The sequence below is a fragment of the Alosa pseudoharengus genome, unplaced genomic scaffold (assembly GCF_046254945.1).
Source record: "Alosa pseudoharengus isolate Yale_2024_CS ecotype anadromous, Long Island Sound unplaced genomic scaffold, YU_APseudo_1.1 YU_APseudo_1.1_scf_20, whole genome shotgun sequence".
Lineage (NCBI taxonomy): Eukaryota > Metazoa > Chordata > Actinopteri > Clupeiformes > Clupeidae > Alosa > Alosa pseudoharengus.
The window spans coordinates 33,209,767-33,223,742 of record NW_027468664.1 but is presented as its reverse complement, the minus strand read 5'-3'; the positions used below and the strand labels follow the sequence as shown (position 1 = coordinate 33,223,742).

The window sequence follows — 13,976 nt, the reverse complement described above, 5'->3', positions numbered from 1 at the left end:
GTCTCACCAATGTATTCTCCATGGGTCTGTAGTTCTCCATGGGTCTGTAGTTCCCCTGTCTCACCAATGTATTCTTCATGGGTCTGTAGTTCTCATGGGTCTGTAGTTCCCCTGTCTCACCAATGTAACTTTGCTGGCAACATCCCCCCATAACAACCTCTGAGCAGAAATGAAACAAAACTTTCCAGAGGCCTTTTTAAGTGATTTATAAGCCATTTACATAACACATTTTGTAATATCTCCTCATAACCCCTAATGAAAAAGAACTATAGTAATACTATAAGATTTCAATAGTAGTTCTAGTGTATAAAACGTATGTAACGCTGTTCAGTGAGGACAGCCCTCTCTGTCCTGTCGGCTGCGTCGACCATGCCCACTCCAGTCCAGCGGAGTTCTAATCACCTGTCACCTGTTAATTAACCAAAGGCTTTATAAAGACTTCCCTTGGCACAGCCACAGCGTGAGGTACTGTTTCTGCTGAACGTACTGAGCCTTCTAAGAGAACTTATCGTTAAACCACACTGAATGATTATTGACCTTGTTCCGTCCCCTGACCACGATTCTTGGATTAAGGATCATGGAACCAGTTATGTATTTGCCCTGCAACATTGCTCAAAGTTGCTTCATATCACCTAAAGCAACACAACAAAAAAATCATATTTGGCCCCCTTCGTGTCAACACATTTAGCGCTTACACAGTACCCGGGTCATGATTCTTCCTGATCAACAGTGTTACACAGTGTAATATCAAATAATCTGAATTGACAATGCCAGGGATATTCACAGAAAACTGTGTCTGCCCTACCCTCCTTTCGGGGGGTCCAGTCCAGCGGGGGGGCTACAGATCAAAACGAAAAACGATGGTTCCATGCTATCCATTTGGGGTTACATGCCCACCAAGTTTCGTGAGCCCCGTCTTTCAGTGTCCCGGGAATCCTTGTTGGTGTACGGTCACTAAATGTACACATAAGTTATTTTATTGTAAGGCCCCCCATGAACAAAAGTCCACGAAACTTGGCATGCATTCGGAGGGTGTCATAATGATCCTAAACTTTAAATTTCGTGCAGTTTTGACCATGTCAGCCAGAGATATTGTGATGAAAACACCTAATGGTTTGCTTTTTAATTTTTAACTAGGTGGCGCTATACATGAAATAAGTGGTAATGGGATAGGTTGACATGCCCCCTTAAGACCAACGTACAAAAAAAAGGTGGACCTCCTAGGCCCTACGGTTCTCGAGATATTCACAGAAAACTGTCTCCGGTCACCTACAGGCCAGTTGGTGTATAGTAACATAAATTAATTTATTGTGTGGCCCCCCATGAACGGAATTCCACGAAACTTGGCGTGCATTCAGAGGGTGTCATAATGATCCTACACTTCCAATTTCGTGCAGTTTTGACTATGTTAGGTCACAGATACCTGCGATTACAACACCTCATTTTTACTTTTTTGTGTTTAACTAGGTGGCGCTATACATGAAATGAGTGGTTATGGAATGGGTTGACATGGCCCTTTGAGATCAACATAAAAAAAAAAAAAGGTCCTCCTAAACCCTACGGTTCTCGAGATATTCACAGAAAACTGTGTCTGCCCTACCCTCCTTTCGGGGGGTCCAGTCCGGGGGGGGCTACAGATCAAAACGAAAAAAGGTGGTTCCATGCTATCCATGTGGGGTTACATGCCCACCAAGTTTCGTGTACCCCGTGTTCCCCGGGAATCCTTGACGGAAATTTGGACATGCGAAAAAGAAAAAAAAAATCTGACTAAACCTATATGACCGCCGCTTCGCGGTATTTGGTATTTTATTAAAAAATACTTTTTGATGTATTTTTGCTCATCCCTGCTTGCAGATAGAATATATATATATATATATATACACATGGATTTCTATGGAACGTCACGAAAACATGCGTGCGCAACCAAGAGGCAGAAAGCACCATAGAACAGCATAGAGCAATGCAAAAGAGCAAAAGAATAAAATGAGTTTTTGTGCTGAAAACTGCACCAATTCGAAATCACGATGGTTAGAGAATGTTAAATATGTTCAATATCCCTAACGGAATGTCTTCGCCAAAAATGTCAAAATACGATGTTATATTAATAATCCAAATTAACGTCAAACTTTAAAATATAGTCTGAAAAGAGATGTTATTATCATTGAGACAACAGGGGTATACAAAAAAATCTGATTGTAGCCTACAGCAGCCGATCATTTAGGTTAAGTTTATAACGTTAATTTTAAATATTATTATGTTGTTTTGTATTTATGTGTGGACAAAGGCGTCTGCTAAATCCATAACCATAACAATAACGGTGTGGACGGCCACCAAGCGTCTTCTGCCTCACGGCTGCGCACGCACCTAGTTTTGTTGGTAAATGGGAAACCCGTGTATAGATAGATAGATAGATAGATAGATAGATAGATAAATATATAATATATGCTCGGCTCTGTCATTGTTCATGGTATTTGGTGGATGGTATTTATTTACAATTGTGAAATAGATAAAAACTTAAGTCTCTCACTCCCTGCGTTCGTCGATAAACCTTCTCGTTTCTAAAGTCTCTTCTAGGCCTCTTCTGGTGGTGGACCGTGAAGCCACGCCCACAGTAGTTCAACCACATGGACCGTTCAATCCCACAATTCCACATTCAACATGGCGGTCCCCTGTAGCGGCATGTGTGTGTAAACAATTTCGCTTCAATTAAAAAACAAAGCTGTTTGGAAAACAGAGACAATCACAGCTGGATATTATTGTTAAACGCACAGGACATACACAATGAAGCTGAAAATTAAACCGACGTCCCACAAATCAGACAATACGTACAGGGTAAGTTCAAATTGATGCAACTAAAAACTATCAGCGCTGCTAACTCGCTAGTTATCTTGCAGAAAAGTGACTACAGAAGGGATATTGTCACCAAAGTGCATTTTAAAACCTCGGTCTTGTTGGTAATTCCATGGACTACTTGTTCCAATTGATAATACAATCGCTGTTTATATATGAAACGTTTACATTTGCCACGGAAGTCACTGAAGTGCATGACATCACATGCGATTCTCTTTTGCAGTTTCTCACTTTCTCCGAGAGACTTGCCAACGTGAATATTGATGTCATCCATCGCATTGACCGAACACGGAGCTATGACGAGGTAAGAAGCCACTGAAGAACGGTTTCATATTAAATACATACAAACTCTCTCACCAAAGTTATAACAGCGTATACTTGTTCACTTGGCGGTTGTTTATGCTCACGTTGTTGCCTATAAACATTCTCTTACAGGAAGTAGAGACGTACTTTTACGAAGCATTGAACAAATGGAGGGATCTAAACTTAACCGAGCACTTCAGTAAGTACGCCCAAGCTGAACATGGTAATGTGTCAACATCACACACTCACATTTGTATGGCACAATTTCTCCCCCTGGCATTCCTATCAGATAGATAGATAGATAGATACTTTATTGATCCCCAAGGGGAAATTTAAGATCCTATTATCGGTTGCTAACCCTACCAACGTCTTCACTGTTGACCTTTATCATGCATTTGCATCAGTGGTTTTCACCTGCACCTCTCTTCCTTGTGTGTGTGTGTGTGTGTGTGTGTGTGTGTGTGTGTGTGTGTGTGTGTCCTGCAGCCGTCTTCCTGAAGGAGGTGTCGAACAAGAGCCAGTCCTTCAACCTGCTGGTGTTCCATCAGAAGGCCATCGTGGACAGTCTGAAGACCCACCTCAGTGTGAAGGGCAGCATGGCGTTTCAACCTCTGCTGGAGTAAGCAAAACCCTCTGCATTTATTTAGACACACACACACACAGCAGCATAGTATTGAGTGTTCATACGCTGTAATTCGCTTCGGACAAAAGTGTCTGACAAATACCATAGACTTAAACATGAGTATGAATTGAGTTTATGGAAATCTCTGCATGTTTCAGACCGTTGCATAGAGGCTGCTTACTAGAAAATATGTTTCTCACGTTTCGTGTGTCTTGTGAATATGCAATAGTTTAGAAAGGCTGCTCAAAAGCTTTGAATCAGTGATCCAAACAGAGTTTTAGAAACTAATTAAACCGGAACAACAGTACAAACAGTATGTACTGATGAATTTTTAATGGGTTCAAGGCTCAAAGTTGTTGCGCACAGTGCCAGAATTCAGGCATAAGCTGCTGGGTCATTTAACCCTTAGAACCCTAAGCTGTTTTTAGGGCATTTTCACTACCTTTATTCATAAGCTTTTATTCTGGTCATTGTAAGTGCCACACACACATATTATATATTGTTTTTTTCAGGAGAGTCTAGGCCAGGGGTGGGCAACTAATTTCCCCAAGGGGCCACATGACGAACTAGGACTGTTGAGGAGGGCCGGACCCAAAATACCGAACTCAAGTCTGAACTCAATTCTGTCCAATTCTATTCTGTTCTTGTATAACATTAAGTAAATCGTATGGTTTTGTTTACTACTCGTAAGAACAGATGAAAATGTGAGGGAGACCAAGGAAAAACAGCAATAGGCTATTTAATCTATGTCCAGTATTTAATCCTCATTCTCGAAAATTATTTTTTGACATTGACATTTTTTTTTTCAGTTTTCAAAGGCTGATATAAAAAAGTACTAAAATATCTATATAATTAGGCTAGGCCATGAAAATGTGAAAGAGTCAGTACAACCATAGGCCTGTGCCACCATTTCATCAACACTCAGCAATATTTCATCATTAAATCATTACCATCATTAAATTAACTCTATGCAGAATTAGAATATGAAAATGTGAAGCAGACAATAGTAGGATGTCATTAGTTAATCAACATGCACAAAGAAAACTATTTTAAAAATGTAGGCTATGTTTTTGCTTTAACTTTATGCACAAAACTGTGATTGGTCAACTCGCCCTGTGTGTTGAGCCGGCTGCTTCAAGCAACCTGTTAACATAAGCTTTGCAAATAAACTCAGACATATTTTGGTTACAGTGACGGGGTTATCCGAATGTAAACTGTCTATCTGCCAGTAACGTTTTGAAATTAACACTTCGTATCTCCAACAAACAGCAGGAGTTCGTTCTGACAACCTTTGCGGTGGTGAGCGACGCAGACATAAGAGACACAAAACTTTGAAAGGTTTACGCCGACTTAAAGGCAACTGCATTCTGTCGACGCAGAAGCATAAATTCTATTCACCAGCACATCAGTGAGGTGTTTACATCGTATGCATCCACGCACAAATGTATGGGCATACAAATAGCAGTCGTTTTCAAAATAAAAGCAACGATATTGATTTGCGTGCATTATCTCTATGCTAGGCTCTTGACTATTGTTCTTTCACGAACCTTACGCGGGCCGGTCAGGGAAAGCCCACGGGCCAGATGTGGCCCGCGGGCCGTATGTTGCCCATGTATGGTCTAGGCTATCCAGATCTGCCAGATCATTTCATGTATTAGTATTAGCATTGATTTTATTTTGATTTTTAAAGAATTAAAGCATAAAAAGGGTATTATAAAAATTCTTATATTTCGACATGTATCTCACCACAGCAAGCTCATAGCTCTACATGCATTTCATGTGTGTGTAGGGCAGACTGTCCTGAATCGGGCAATATAATTACCATGTTGGAGGGATACTCTGGGGCTAAGCAATTTACAGAAATATGTGGTGTGTGATTTACGGAAATAAATGCCATTTTTTATTTAGTGATGCAAAATGACCTTTCTGCGCTCCATATCTGTGACACGAACTGATCTGACCTGACTTGACCCGAGGTTGCGTGTTAGCCTGCGTGCCTGGTGTATGCAGTCATGATTCTCAACTTTTTACTGCATTGCCATGAGCAAAGTAAAGGCAAAAAAAGGTGTTTCTTTGTTGAACAAATTGGGATGCAATGTGAGCCTTGAATTGGATGCCATGCAGGAATTTGCTAGGATCTCAAAACTGGATTATGAACATGCTTTGCCATAGAGACACGATAGCGTTGGATTATAAATATGCTTTGACACAAGAACAGACAAAAACGTGGGTTAAGTCCATATATATGAAGTTATTATTTTGCTGTCACTTCGTCTGTTTTATAACCCAGAAGAGCTTGGTATCAAATGATAGCTCTGAGTCTCCTCTTTCATCTGACATGCGTGACATATCTATCCGATCACGGGTCCGTGAGTAATTCAAACGAGATTAATGGGTGTGCAGCGTTGGTTTGTGTACATGACGTTATTATTTTGCAGTCACTTCGTCTTTTTTATAAGCCAGAAGGATCGATAAATATGGTACCAATGGATAGCCATGTGTCCCCTCTTTCATCTGATATGCTTGCCATATCGATGCTATCACGGGTTCGCGAGTAATTCAAACGAGAATAATGGGTGCGCAGGTGAACACAGAGAAGTATAGACTGTAAATATGATGCAATTTGATTTCATTTCATGATTTTTTTACATTTTCATACTTGATCGTACAGACAGTGTGTAGTCTCTTTGGAAATCCCCACTTCTGCTCTGTCATGCAATAAAGGTTTCATGTCGCTGCGATAAACAGTTCCGGAGCAATGTAACAGAGAAGGAAAGGTGGGTTTTTTGACACACTTTGCGTCAATCGGGTTCTAAGGGTTAAGATTGAACATCGATAATAGATCTAGATAATCATATAGATAGATAATAGATCATTAACATTTAAGTAGATGAAATGACGTTGGAAAACTTCAGACACACATTTTCCATTGTGCGTTAAGTCCTGTGGGTTCTTGTCACGTCTTCCCTGCAGCCTGGTGGTCCAGCTCGCTCGCGATCTGCAGACGGACTTCTATCCTCACTTCCCAGAATTCTTTGTCATCATCACGGCCATCTTGGAAACGCAGGACACAGAGGTGCTGGAGTGGGTCTTCACCTGTCTGTCCTATCTCTACAAGTACCTGTGGAGGCTCATGGTTAAAGACATGAACAAGATCTACAGGTAAGTTGCTCTCATCTGGTCAGCATCTTCTTCACTGACTTAGATATGGTAGTTATTCAGGTCCTGATATTGATTCTAAACTCCCCAAAGACCCAGAAGAGAAAAACAACATTGACACTGCACTGTGTATGCGTGCGTGCGTGTGTGTGTGCTTGTGTGTATGCATGCGTGTGTGTGTGCGTGTGCGCGTTTGTGTTTGTGTTTAATATTGTTTTCCCTCATCTTCTCCTCTGACAGCATGTACAGCAAGCTGCTGGCTCACAAGAAAGAGCACATCCGCAACTTTGCAGCCGAGAGCTTCTCTTTCCTAATGAGGAAGGTAGGATCTCCCGCCATTCTCACCTGAGCATACATAAACGTGTTCCATAAACATGGAGAACACATCGGCACGTTTGTTACCTGAGTAGGATCTCCCTCCATTCTCACCGAGCTTCCATAAACGTGTTCCATAAACACAGAGAGCACACTAGCTGGCAGTTATTTTGAATAAAGGTGTCGATCAAATAATTAAACATAAATACAAATCTGTGTAAATCTATCAGTTGCCATGGCACGTAATAGCAGTAGAGCATACATGTACTGTATAAATATTTTTTATTTGTGTTCTGTTCTCTCATGGATGGTGTCTGCATTTGTCTTTTTCAGGTCCCTGATTTTGATGCGTTGTTCGCGCTCATGTTTGCGGACCTTGGCGAGCAATCCCATAAGTCCGCTGGGGTGGGCCAGCTCATCTTTGAGATGTGCAAGGGGGTCCGCAGCATGTTCCACTCCTGTGCCACTGTGGTGAGGATGTACCTCAAGACTCTGAGGGGGGTTGTTTCAAACTCCTGCCGGAAGTCTGTGTCCTTACTCTTTTCTTGTGTGTGTGTTCCTCTCCTCTCTTCTCTTCTCCTATCCTTTCTTCTCTTCTTCTCTCCGACTCTTCTCTCCTCGCCTCCTCCTCTCCTCTCCTCTCCTCTTTCCTCCTCTCCTCTCCTCTTCTCTCCTCCTCTCCTGTCCTCTCTCCTCCTCTCCTCTCCTCTCCTCCTCTTCTCTTCTCTCCTCTCCTCTCCTCTCTTCTCTTCTCTCCTCCTCTTGTCTCTCCTCCTCTCCTCTCCTCTGTCCTCCTCTCCTCTCCTCCTTTCTCTTCCTCTCCTCCTCTTTCCTCCTCTCTCCTCCTCTCCTCTCTTCTCTCCTCCTCTCCTCTCGTCTCTCATCTCCTCTCCTCTCTTCTCTCCTCCTCTCCTCTCCTCTCGTCTCGTCTCGTCTCGTCTCGTCTCGTCTCGTCTCCTCCTCTCTCCTCCTCCTCTCCTCTCCTCTCCTCTCCTCTCCTCCTCTCGTCTCGTCTCCTCTCCTCTTCTCTCCTCCTCTCCTCTCTCCTCTTCTCTCCTGTCCTCTCCTCTCGTCTCTCCTCCTCTCCTCTCCTCCTCTCTCCTCCTCTCCTCTCCTCTCCTCCTCTCTTCTCCTCCTCTCTCCTCCTCTCCTCTCCTCTCCTCCTCTCTCCTCCTCTCCTCTCCTCTCCTCCTCTCCTCCTCTTCTCTCCTCCTCTCCTCTCCTCTCCTCTCCTCTCCTCGTCCGTGGCTTGTCCTTCCCAGGCTCTCCCTGCAGCTCTGCGGAAGCTCGGCCCCTCAGCGGAGGAAGGGTGCGTGACACTGCCCTGGGACGCTGTGAAGGAGGCCCTGGATCACATGGCCGAGGCGGCAGCCAATCACGTGGAGAAAGAGCACTTCCTGGTGCTCTGGGACGCTCTGGAGGTCAGGGGTCATGACGTGTTTAGAAATGATGAGGAGTGATTCCACACAAACTGTTTTGAATTTGCGTGTGCGTGCGTGCTTGATTGTGCATGTGTGTTTGATTAATCGTGTCCTCTGTGCAGGGCTGTGTTAAGGAAGTGGTTCTGCATCTGTGTGTGTGTGTGTGTGTGTGTGTGTGTGTGTGTGTGTGTGTGTGTGTGTGTGTGTGTGTGTGTGTGTGTGTGTGTGTGTGTGTGAGATTAACCTTGTTCTCTGTGCAGGGCTGTGTGAAGGAGGTGGTTCCGCGTCTACAAGGTTCTGGTTCTGACGAGGCCAGTCAGCACCTAGACCGTCTGCTCTTCCTCTACCACACCCTTGTGCAACACCGTAAGGGGGCAAAGGTCACCAAGCCAGCCGCTGTGTGTGAGGTACGTTCAGAGAGTGTGTGTGTGAGGTAGGTTCAGAGTGTGTGTGTGTGTGGTAGGTTCAGAGTGTGTGTGTGTGTGGTAGGTTCAGAGTGTGTGTGGTAGGTTCAGAGTGTGTGTGTGTGTGTGTGTGTGGTAGGTTCAGAGTGTGTTTGAGGTAGGGGTAGGTTCACAGTGTGTGTGTGAGGTAGGTTCAGTGTGTGTGTGGGGTAGGTTCAGAGCTGTGTGTGTGGTTTATAAGAGAGTGTCTGTGTAGTTGATGTGAAGAGCAGGAGTTTGTGTGTATGTGCATTATGTGTGTGTAGTTGATGTGATGACCCAGCTATGTGTGTGTGTGTTGATATGAAAAGTAGTAGTATGTGTGTGTAGTTGATATGAAAACAAAGACTGTGTGTGTGTGTGTATATGTGTTATAGATGAAGAGTGTGTTGTAACCCTATTGTGTGTGTGTGTGGTTTTCAGACTCTTCTCCTGCTGGTCCAGACCAGCGGTCAGTCGTACGCGTGCAGCCAGAGGACTCTGCAGGTGTTGGCATGCCTGCTGCTGGGGGAGTGTGTGCCGGCCCTCACACCACAGCTCACACAGGACGCCGTCAGGAAGGTGTGCACTCACTCAGCTCTCATACTGTGTGTGTGTGTGTGTGTGTGTGTGTGTGTGTGTGTGTGTGTGTGTGTGTGTGTGTGTGTGTGTGTGTGTGTGTGTGTGTGTGTGTGTGTGTGTGTGTGTGTGTGTGTGTGTGTGTGTGTGTGTGTGTGTGTCTGTATCTGTATCTGTCTGTGTGTGTGTGTCTGTCTGTATGTGTGTGTGTGTGTGTGTCTATATGTGTGTGTGTCTGTCTGTCTGTGTGTGTGTGTGTGAGAGAGAGAATGTGAGAGATGATGTACCCAGTCTGATTTGCTGCCCTGACCTTTGACCTTTAACCAGGTGTTCCGCAGTGGCATGGACCGCGACCTGATATTGACCTTCTCCAAAGAGCTCTTTAAGATGAAGCAGTTTGAGCAGGTCAGTGTGTATGTAACCACATCTGCTGTTTGGTGTAGTGGTGGTGTTGCCTAGAAAAGTACTATAGAAATGCAATGAAACACACACACACACACACACACACACACACACACACACACACACACACACACACACACACACACACGTGTAATCTGTGTCTGTGTGCAGCTGGTGCTGCCGGGGCTGATGCAGTACCTGGAGGTCCTGTTTGGGTCCGGTGACCCGGTGGGTCGGCTGCAGGCTCAGGAGCTGCTGGTCCGGCTCATCCTGGAGAAGGCCCCGCCCCCCTCCGACGGGTCCATGGCCTTCGAGAAGTACCCGCTGGTCTTCACTGGACAGACGCAGGGGTGAGATGCTGCCTATGATGGTCACTACATGTGTGTTTGGTTGGCTAGTGGTTAGCTAGTTGGGTGGCTAGTGGGTGGCTAGTGGGTGGCTAGTGGTTGGCTAGTGGTTGGCTAGTGGTTGGCTAGTGGTTAGCTAGTGGTTAGCTAGTTGTTGGCTAGTGGGTGTTTAGAGGCTTGATATGCACACTATGTCTGCTTTATAGAGGGAGCACACATATGCCCACACATATTATAGAATGTGTTTAAAATACTCCACATCTGCCTTTAATGCACACATAACATATAAAAATGCAAACATTAAACTATTATAACTATATGTTATAGGACATAGTGCTATATAATATCAAACTAGTTTTGAATACTGTGGAAAACGTTTTTTTCAAGGTTTTTCAAAACCGTCCAGTCACTCTCTGATGTGAATGTTCTGGCCAACCCCAAAAAAACAGGATTTCACTCCGCCATTGGCTTACACAGTTTTCAGAGATGGACTTGAGAGCATCCTGCTTTCACTCGGACATTAGACGTGGGACGATCAGGGCATGTGATGTGACGTGACAGGACAACATACTTCCTCTCCATTAGAACTCACACAGAGAGTTCTGTCCTTACTGAACAGTTGCAGTGGAAGGAAGTTTGTCACAGTTGCTAAGTCTCTGCTCCTGAGGTCCTGATACTTCGTTGTTCCAACAAGGAACGTTACATCATGTTTCTCTGGAGCAGAGAGGTGTTGGAGACGCACACTGTGCCTGACATGGCAGAACTGTGCAGCAAACTGTTCAGCATCACTACATTCATAAAAAACAAATACAATGTTTTGTTTAATGACTTCAAACTCATGGCGTCCTGTTGCCTGCGTAAGGCACAATACTAGTCATGTTTTGTTGCCCTCTTGGTCTAATTGATACTAAAGCTAAATATCCTTTGGGGGGGTAAATGAAGGGGGTAAAAATTTGCCTCTGTCCCTACAGTAGTGGCCCTGCAGGGGCAGAAGGGGCTGATGGGAAGGTGAACGTGCCCCAGTACATCCTCTCCCTCGTGGATCTGCCCCCAGACCTGCCCCTCACTGACCTCTCTCTGCCCTGGGCTGCCCTGGTGCTCCTGCACCACATACGGTGAGACCTGTGTGTGTGTGTGTGTGTGTGTGTGTGTGTGTTAGGGTTGGGCGATGTCGCCTAAATTGGCATTTGACGATGTGTACAGTAAAACATCGTGATGGACGATGATATGGGGGGGGGGGGGGGGGGGTAGCGTGGTAAGACTACTTAAGACTACTATCGTGGTCACTCATTATAAATCTTACTATGCAGCATCCCACGTTATCAGGCTACCCTCTATGCTGACTATGAGAGCGGCGGGAAGTGAAAGTAAAGGGCTGCGATCGCGCAGTCCAGGCTATATATAGGAGGGCGAAGTAAAAACACTTTTACAAATAACGAATCCCGATTACCACTCCGCTGCTGTCTGGGACTTTTGCTAAATGCATGAAATACAAGCCTTACAGTGAAAGACGAATAGGCTACCTTCTGATCCTATAATTAACGAAAGAAATGGTTTATTTTAACACAGAGGAGAAGGACGCATTTGGCGCTCACTGTAGCCTTGCAAAAATATTTGAGCGCTAGAATGTCCTAGTCGTAGCCTAACAATAATAAATCTATATTTATTTGCTAAAACATTAGGCTACCTATTACGTCCAATGTAGGCTATAGGCCTGCGAGACATGTAGGCTACAAAAAGACAATTAGGCTACACATTCACGTCACAGTCAGGAATTATTTGAATAAGAGGGTAGACTAATAAGTCTTTTATTTTACAAGACGGTAGACTAATACGTGATAACTGTTTGGCTGACAGCCTTTAAAGTAGGCTCAATTTTATTTTCAGGGAAAGGTTTTTTTATGTTTTAGGCTGTTACAGCAGGAATTAGTGACTGGCATGTGGGGGCGTGGCATCACGATGGTTGCTTTCTATCGTGATGCCTGTCAACCATTACGATGGACGATGATATCGTCCATCGGCACAACCCTAGTGTGTGTGTGTGTGTGTGTGTGAGAGTTGAATGTGCTGTGCTTGGCTGTGTGAGTAGAATTGAGTAGAGTTGAATGTGCTGTGCTTGGCTGTGTGAGTAGAATTGAGTAGAGTTGAATGTGCTGTGCTTGGCTGTGTGAGTAGAATTGAGTAGAGTTGAATGTGCTGTGCTTGTGGTGTTCCAGGCCGGTGGAGCCGGAGTCTGTAGTCCCGATCCTGACCACACTTCTGAACCGCCTCCTGACTGACGTGAAGAATGGGGCACTGGGGAGAGGTGGGTCAACTTTAACCTCTGACCTGTGGGTCTGCACAGGTCAGAAGGAACATTCTGAAGGAATGTTTCTCTAGATAATTTAGTTGATGATGTAGTGTTAATGGATACCTGAGCTAAAACGATTCTAATACAGTGCTGTGCTATACGCACTTGGTCCTTTTTTAGTCATTGTATTCATTTGTTTGTGTATGTGTCCCTGCTCAGGTCAGGAAGTCTTTATTGAATAAGTGTTTATATTATTTATTTACTCCTGTTGTTTGTGTTTGTTGTTTATCCAGCGGGTCTGTTTGTGGCGCGCCAGGCTCTGAGCACTCTGCTCAGTTTCAGGGACTCTGCTGAGGTCCTCTCTCTCCTCCCTGTGGAGTTAGTCAGAAGTATCATACAGTGAGTCTCTCCTCTCCTCTCCTCTCTCTCCTCCCTGTGGAGTTAGTCAGAAGTATCATACAGTGAGTCTCTCCTCTCCTCTCCTCTCCTCTCCTCTCCTCTCCTCTCTCTCCTCCCTGTGGAGTTAGTCAGGAGTATCATACAGTGAGTCTCTCCTCTCCTCTCCTCTCCTCTCCTCTCCTCTCTCTCCTCCCTGTGGAGTTAGTCAGGAGTATCATACAGTAAGTCTCTCTCCTCTAATATTGTATGCTCAATGTTCTCTGCTGTGTTGTGTTGTCATCTTTAGAAAATACCCCGCCAATCTCTCTGCCTTGTTGCTTGGCGACCTCTACTACACCAGACTGTCACTCAGCGGCTGCTCCGCCCATCTCTCCCATGATGCATTGCTGGAGTTGTACCAGATCCTGAAGTCCAATTTCTCCTCCAACGTCTCCAAGGTGACCAATCCTCTAGTCACAGTGTTAATTGTCATTGACTGACATTTTCAGTTGCCAGTCAACCACATAAAGATTTCTATTTTTCACTTTGCCATTATTGGGTAGTGAGTGTAGGTTGATAAGAAAAAAAGATATTTATAGTAAAACACGGCAGCAACAACAGTGCAACAGTGAAGTGTTTTGAATGATTTCTGTTGATTGTTTTTATTGTTATCCACTACCTGCTCACTAATGACACGTCCATCTCTCTCTCTCTTTCTCTCTCTCACTCTCTCTCTCTTTCTCTCTCTCTCCCTCTCTCTCTCTCTCTCTCTCTCTCAATTCAAATTCAAATTCAAAAAGAGCTTTATTGGCATGACCATGTGGTATTTTGTTGCCAAAGCAGACACACAAACAAAAATAACACCAACTAAGAAAAGTAAACTTATGA

General features: G+C 44.4%; 1 protein-coding gene across 1 annotated transcript in view; it reads left to right on the top strand.

Annotated features, from left to right (window-relative positions):
* Positions 1 to 2,670: 2,670 nt before the first annotated feature.
* The window catches only part of utp20 (UTP20 small subunit processome component), a 64,443-nt gene continuing 53,137 nt past the window's right edge, over positions 2,671 to 13,976 (top strand). Inside the window, exons 1-16 of the mRNA XM_076297136.1 lie at positions 2,671 to 2,832; positions 3,074 to 3,154; positions 3,286 to 3,352; positions 3,640 to 3,772; positions 6,749 to 6,937; positions 7,175 to 7,256; positions 7,583 to 7,720; positions 8,512 to 8,670; positions 8,931 to 9,077; positions 9,537 to 9,674; positions 9,999 to 10,076; positions 10,245 to 10,423; positions 11,392 to 11,535; positions 12,637 to 12,725; positions 13,004 to 13,109; positions 13,396 to 13,546. Coding sequence (XP_076153251.1) covers positions 2,782 to 2,832; positions 3,074 to 3,154; positions 3,286 to 3,352; positions 3,640 to 3,772; positions 6,749 to 6,937; positions 7,175 to 7,256; positions 7,583 to 7,720; positions 8,512 to 8,670; positions 8,931 to 9,077; positions 9,537 to 9,674; positions 9,999 to 10,076; positions 10,245 to 10,423; positions 11,392 to 11,535; positions 12,637 to 12,725; positions 13,004 to 13,109; positions 13,396 to 13,546 — 1,932 coding nt within the window. The 5' untranslated portion in view covers positions 2,671 to 2,781. The remainder of the gene's footprint in view (positions 2,833 to 3,073; positions 3,155 to 3,285; positions 3,353 to 3,639; positions 3,773 to 6,748; positions 6,938 to 7,174; positions 7,257 to 7,582; positions 7,721 to 8,511; positions 8,671 to 8,930; positions 9,078 to 9,536; positions 9,675 to 9,998; positions 10,077 to 10,244; positions 10,424 to 11,391; positions 11,536 to 12,636; positions 12,726 to 13,003; positions 13,110 to 13,395; positions 13,547 to 13,976) is intronic.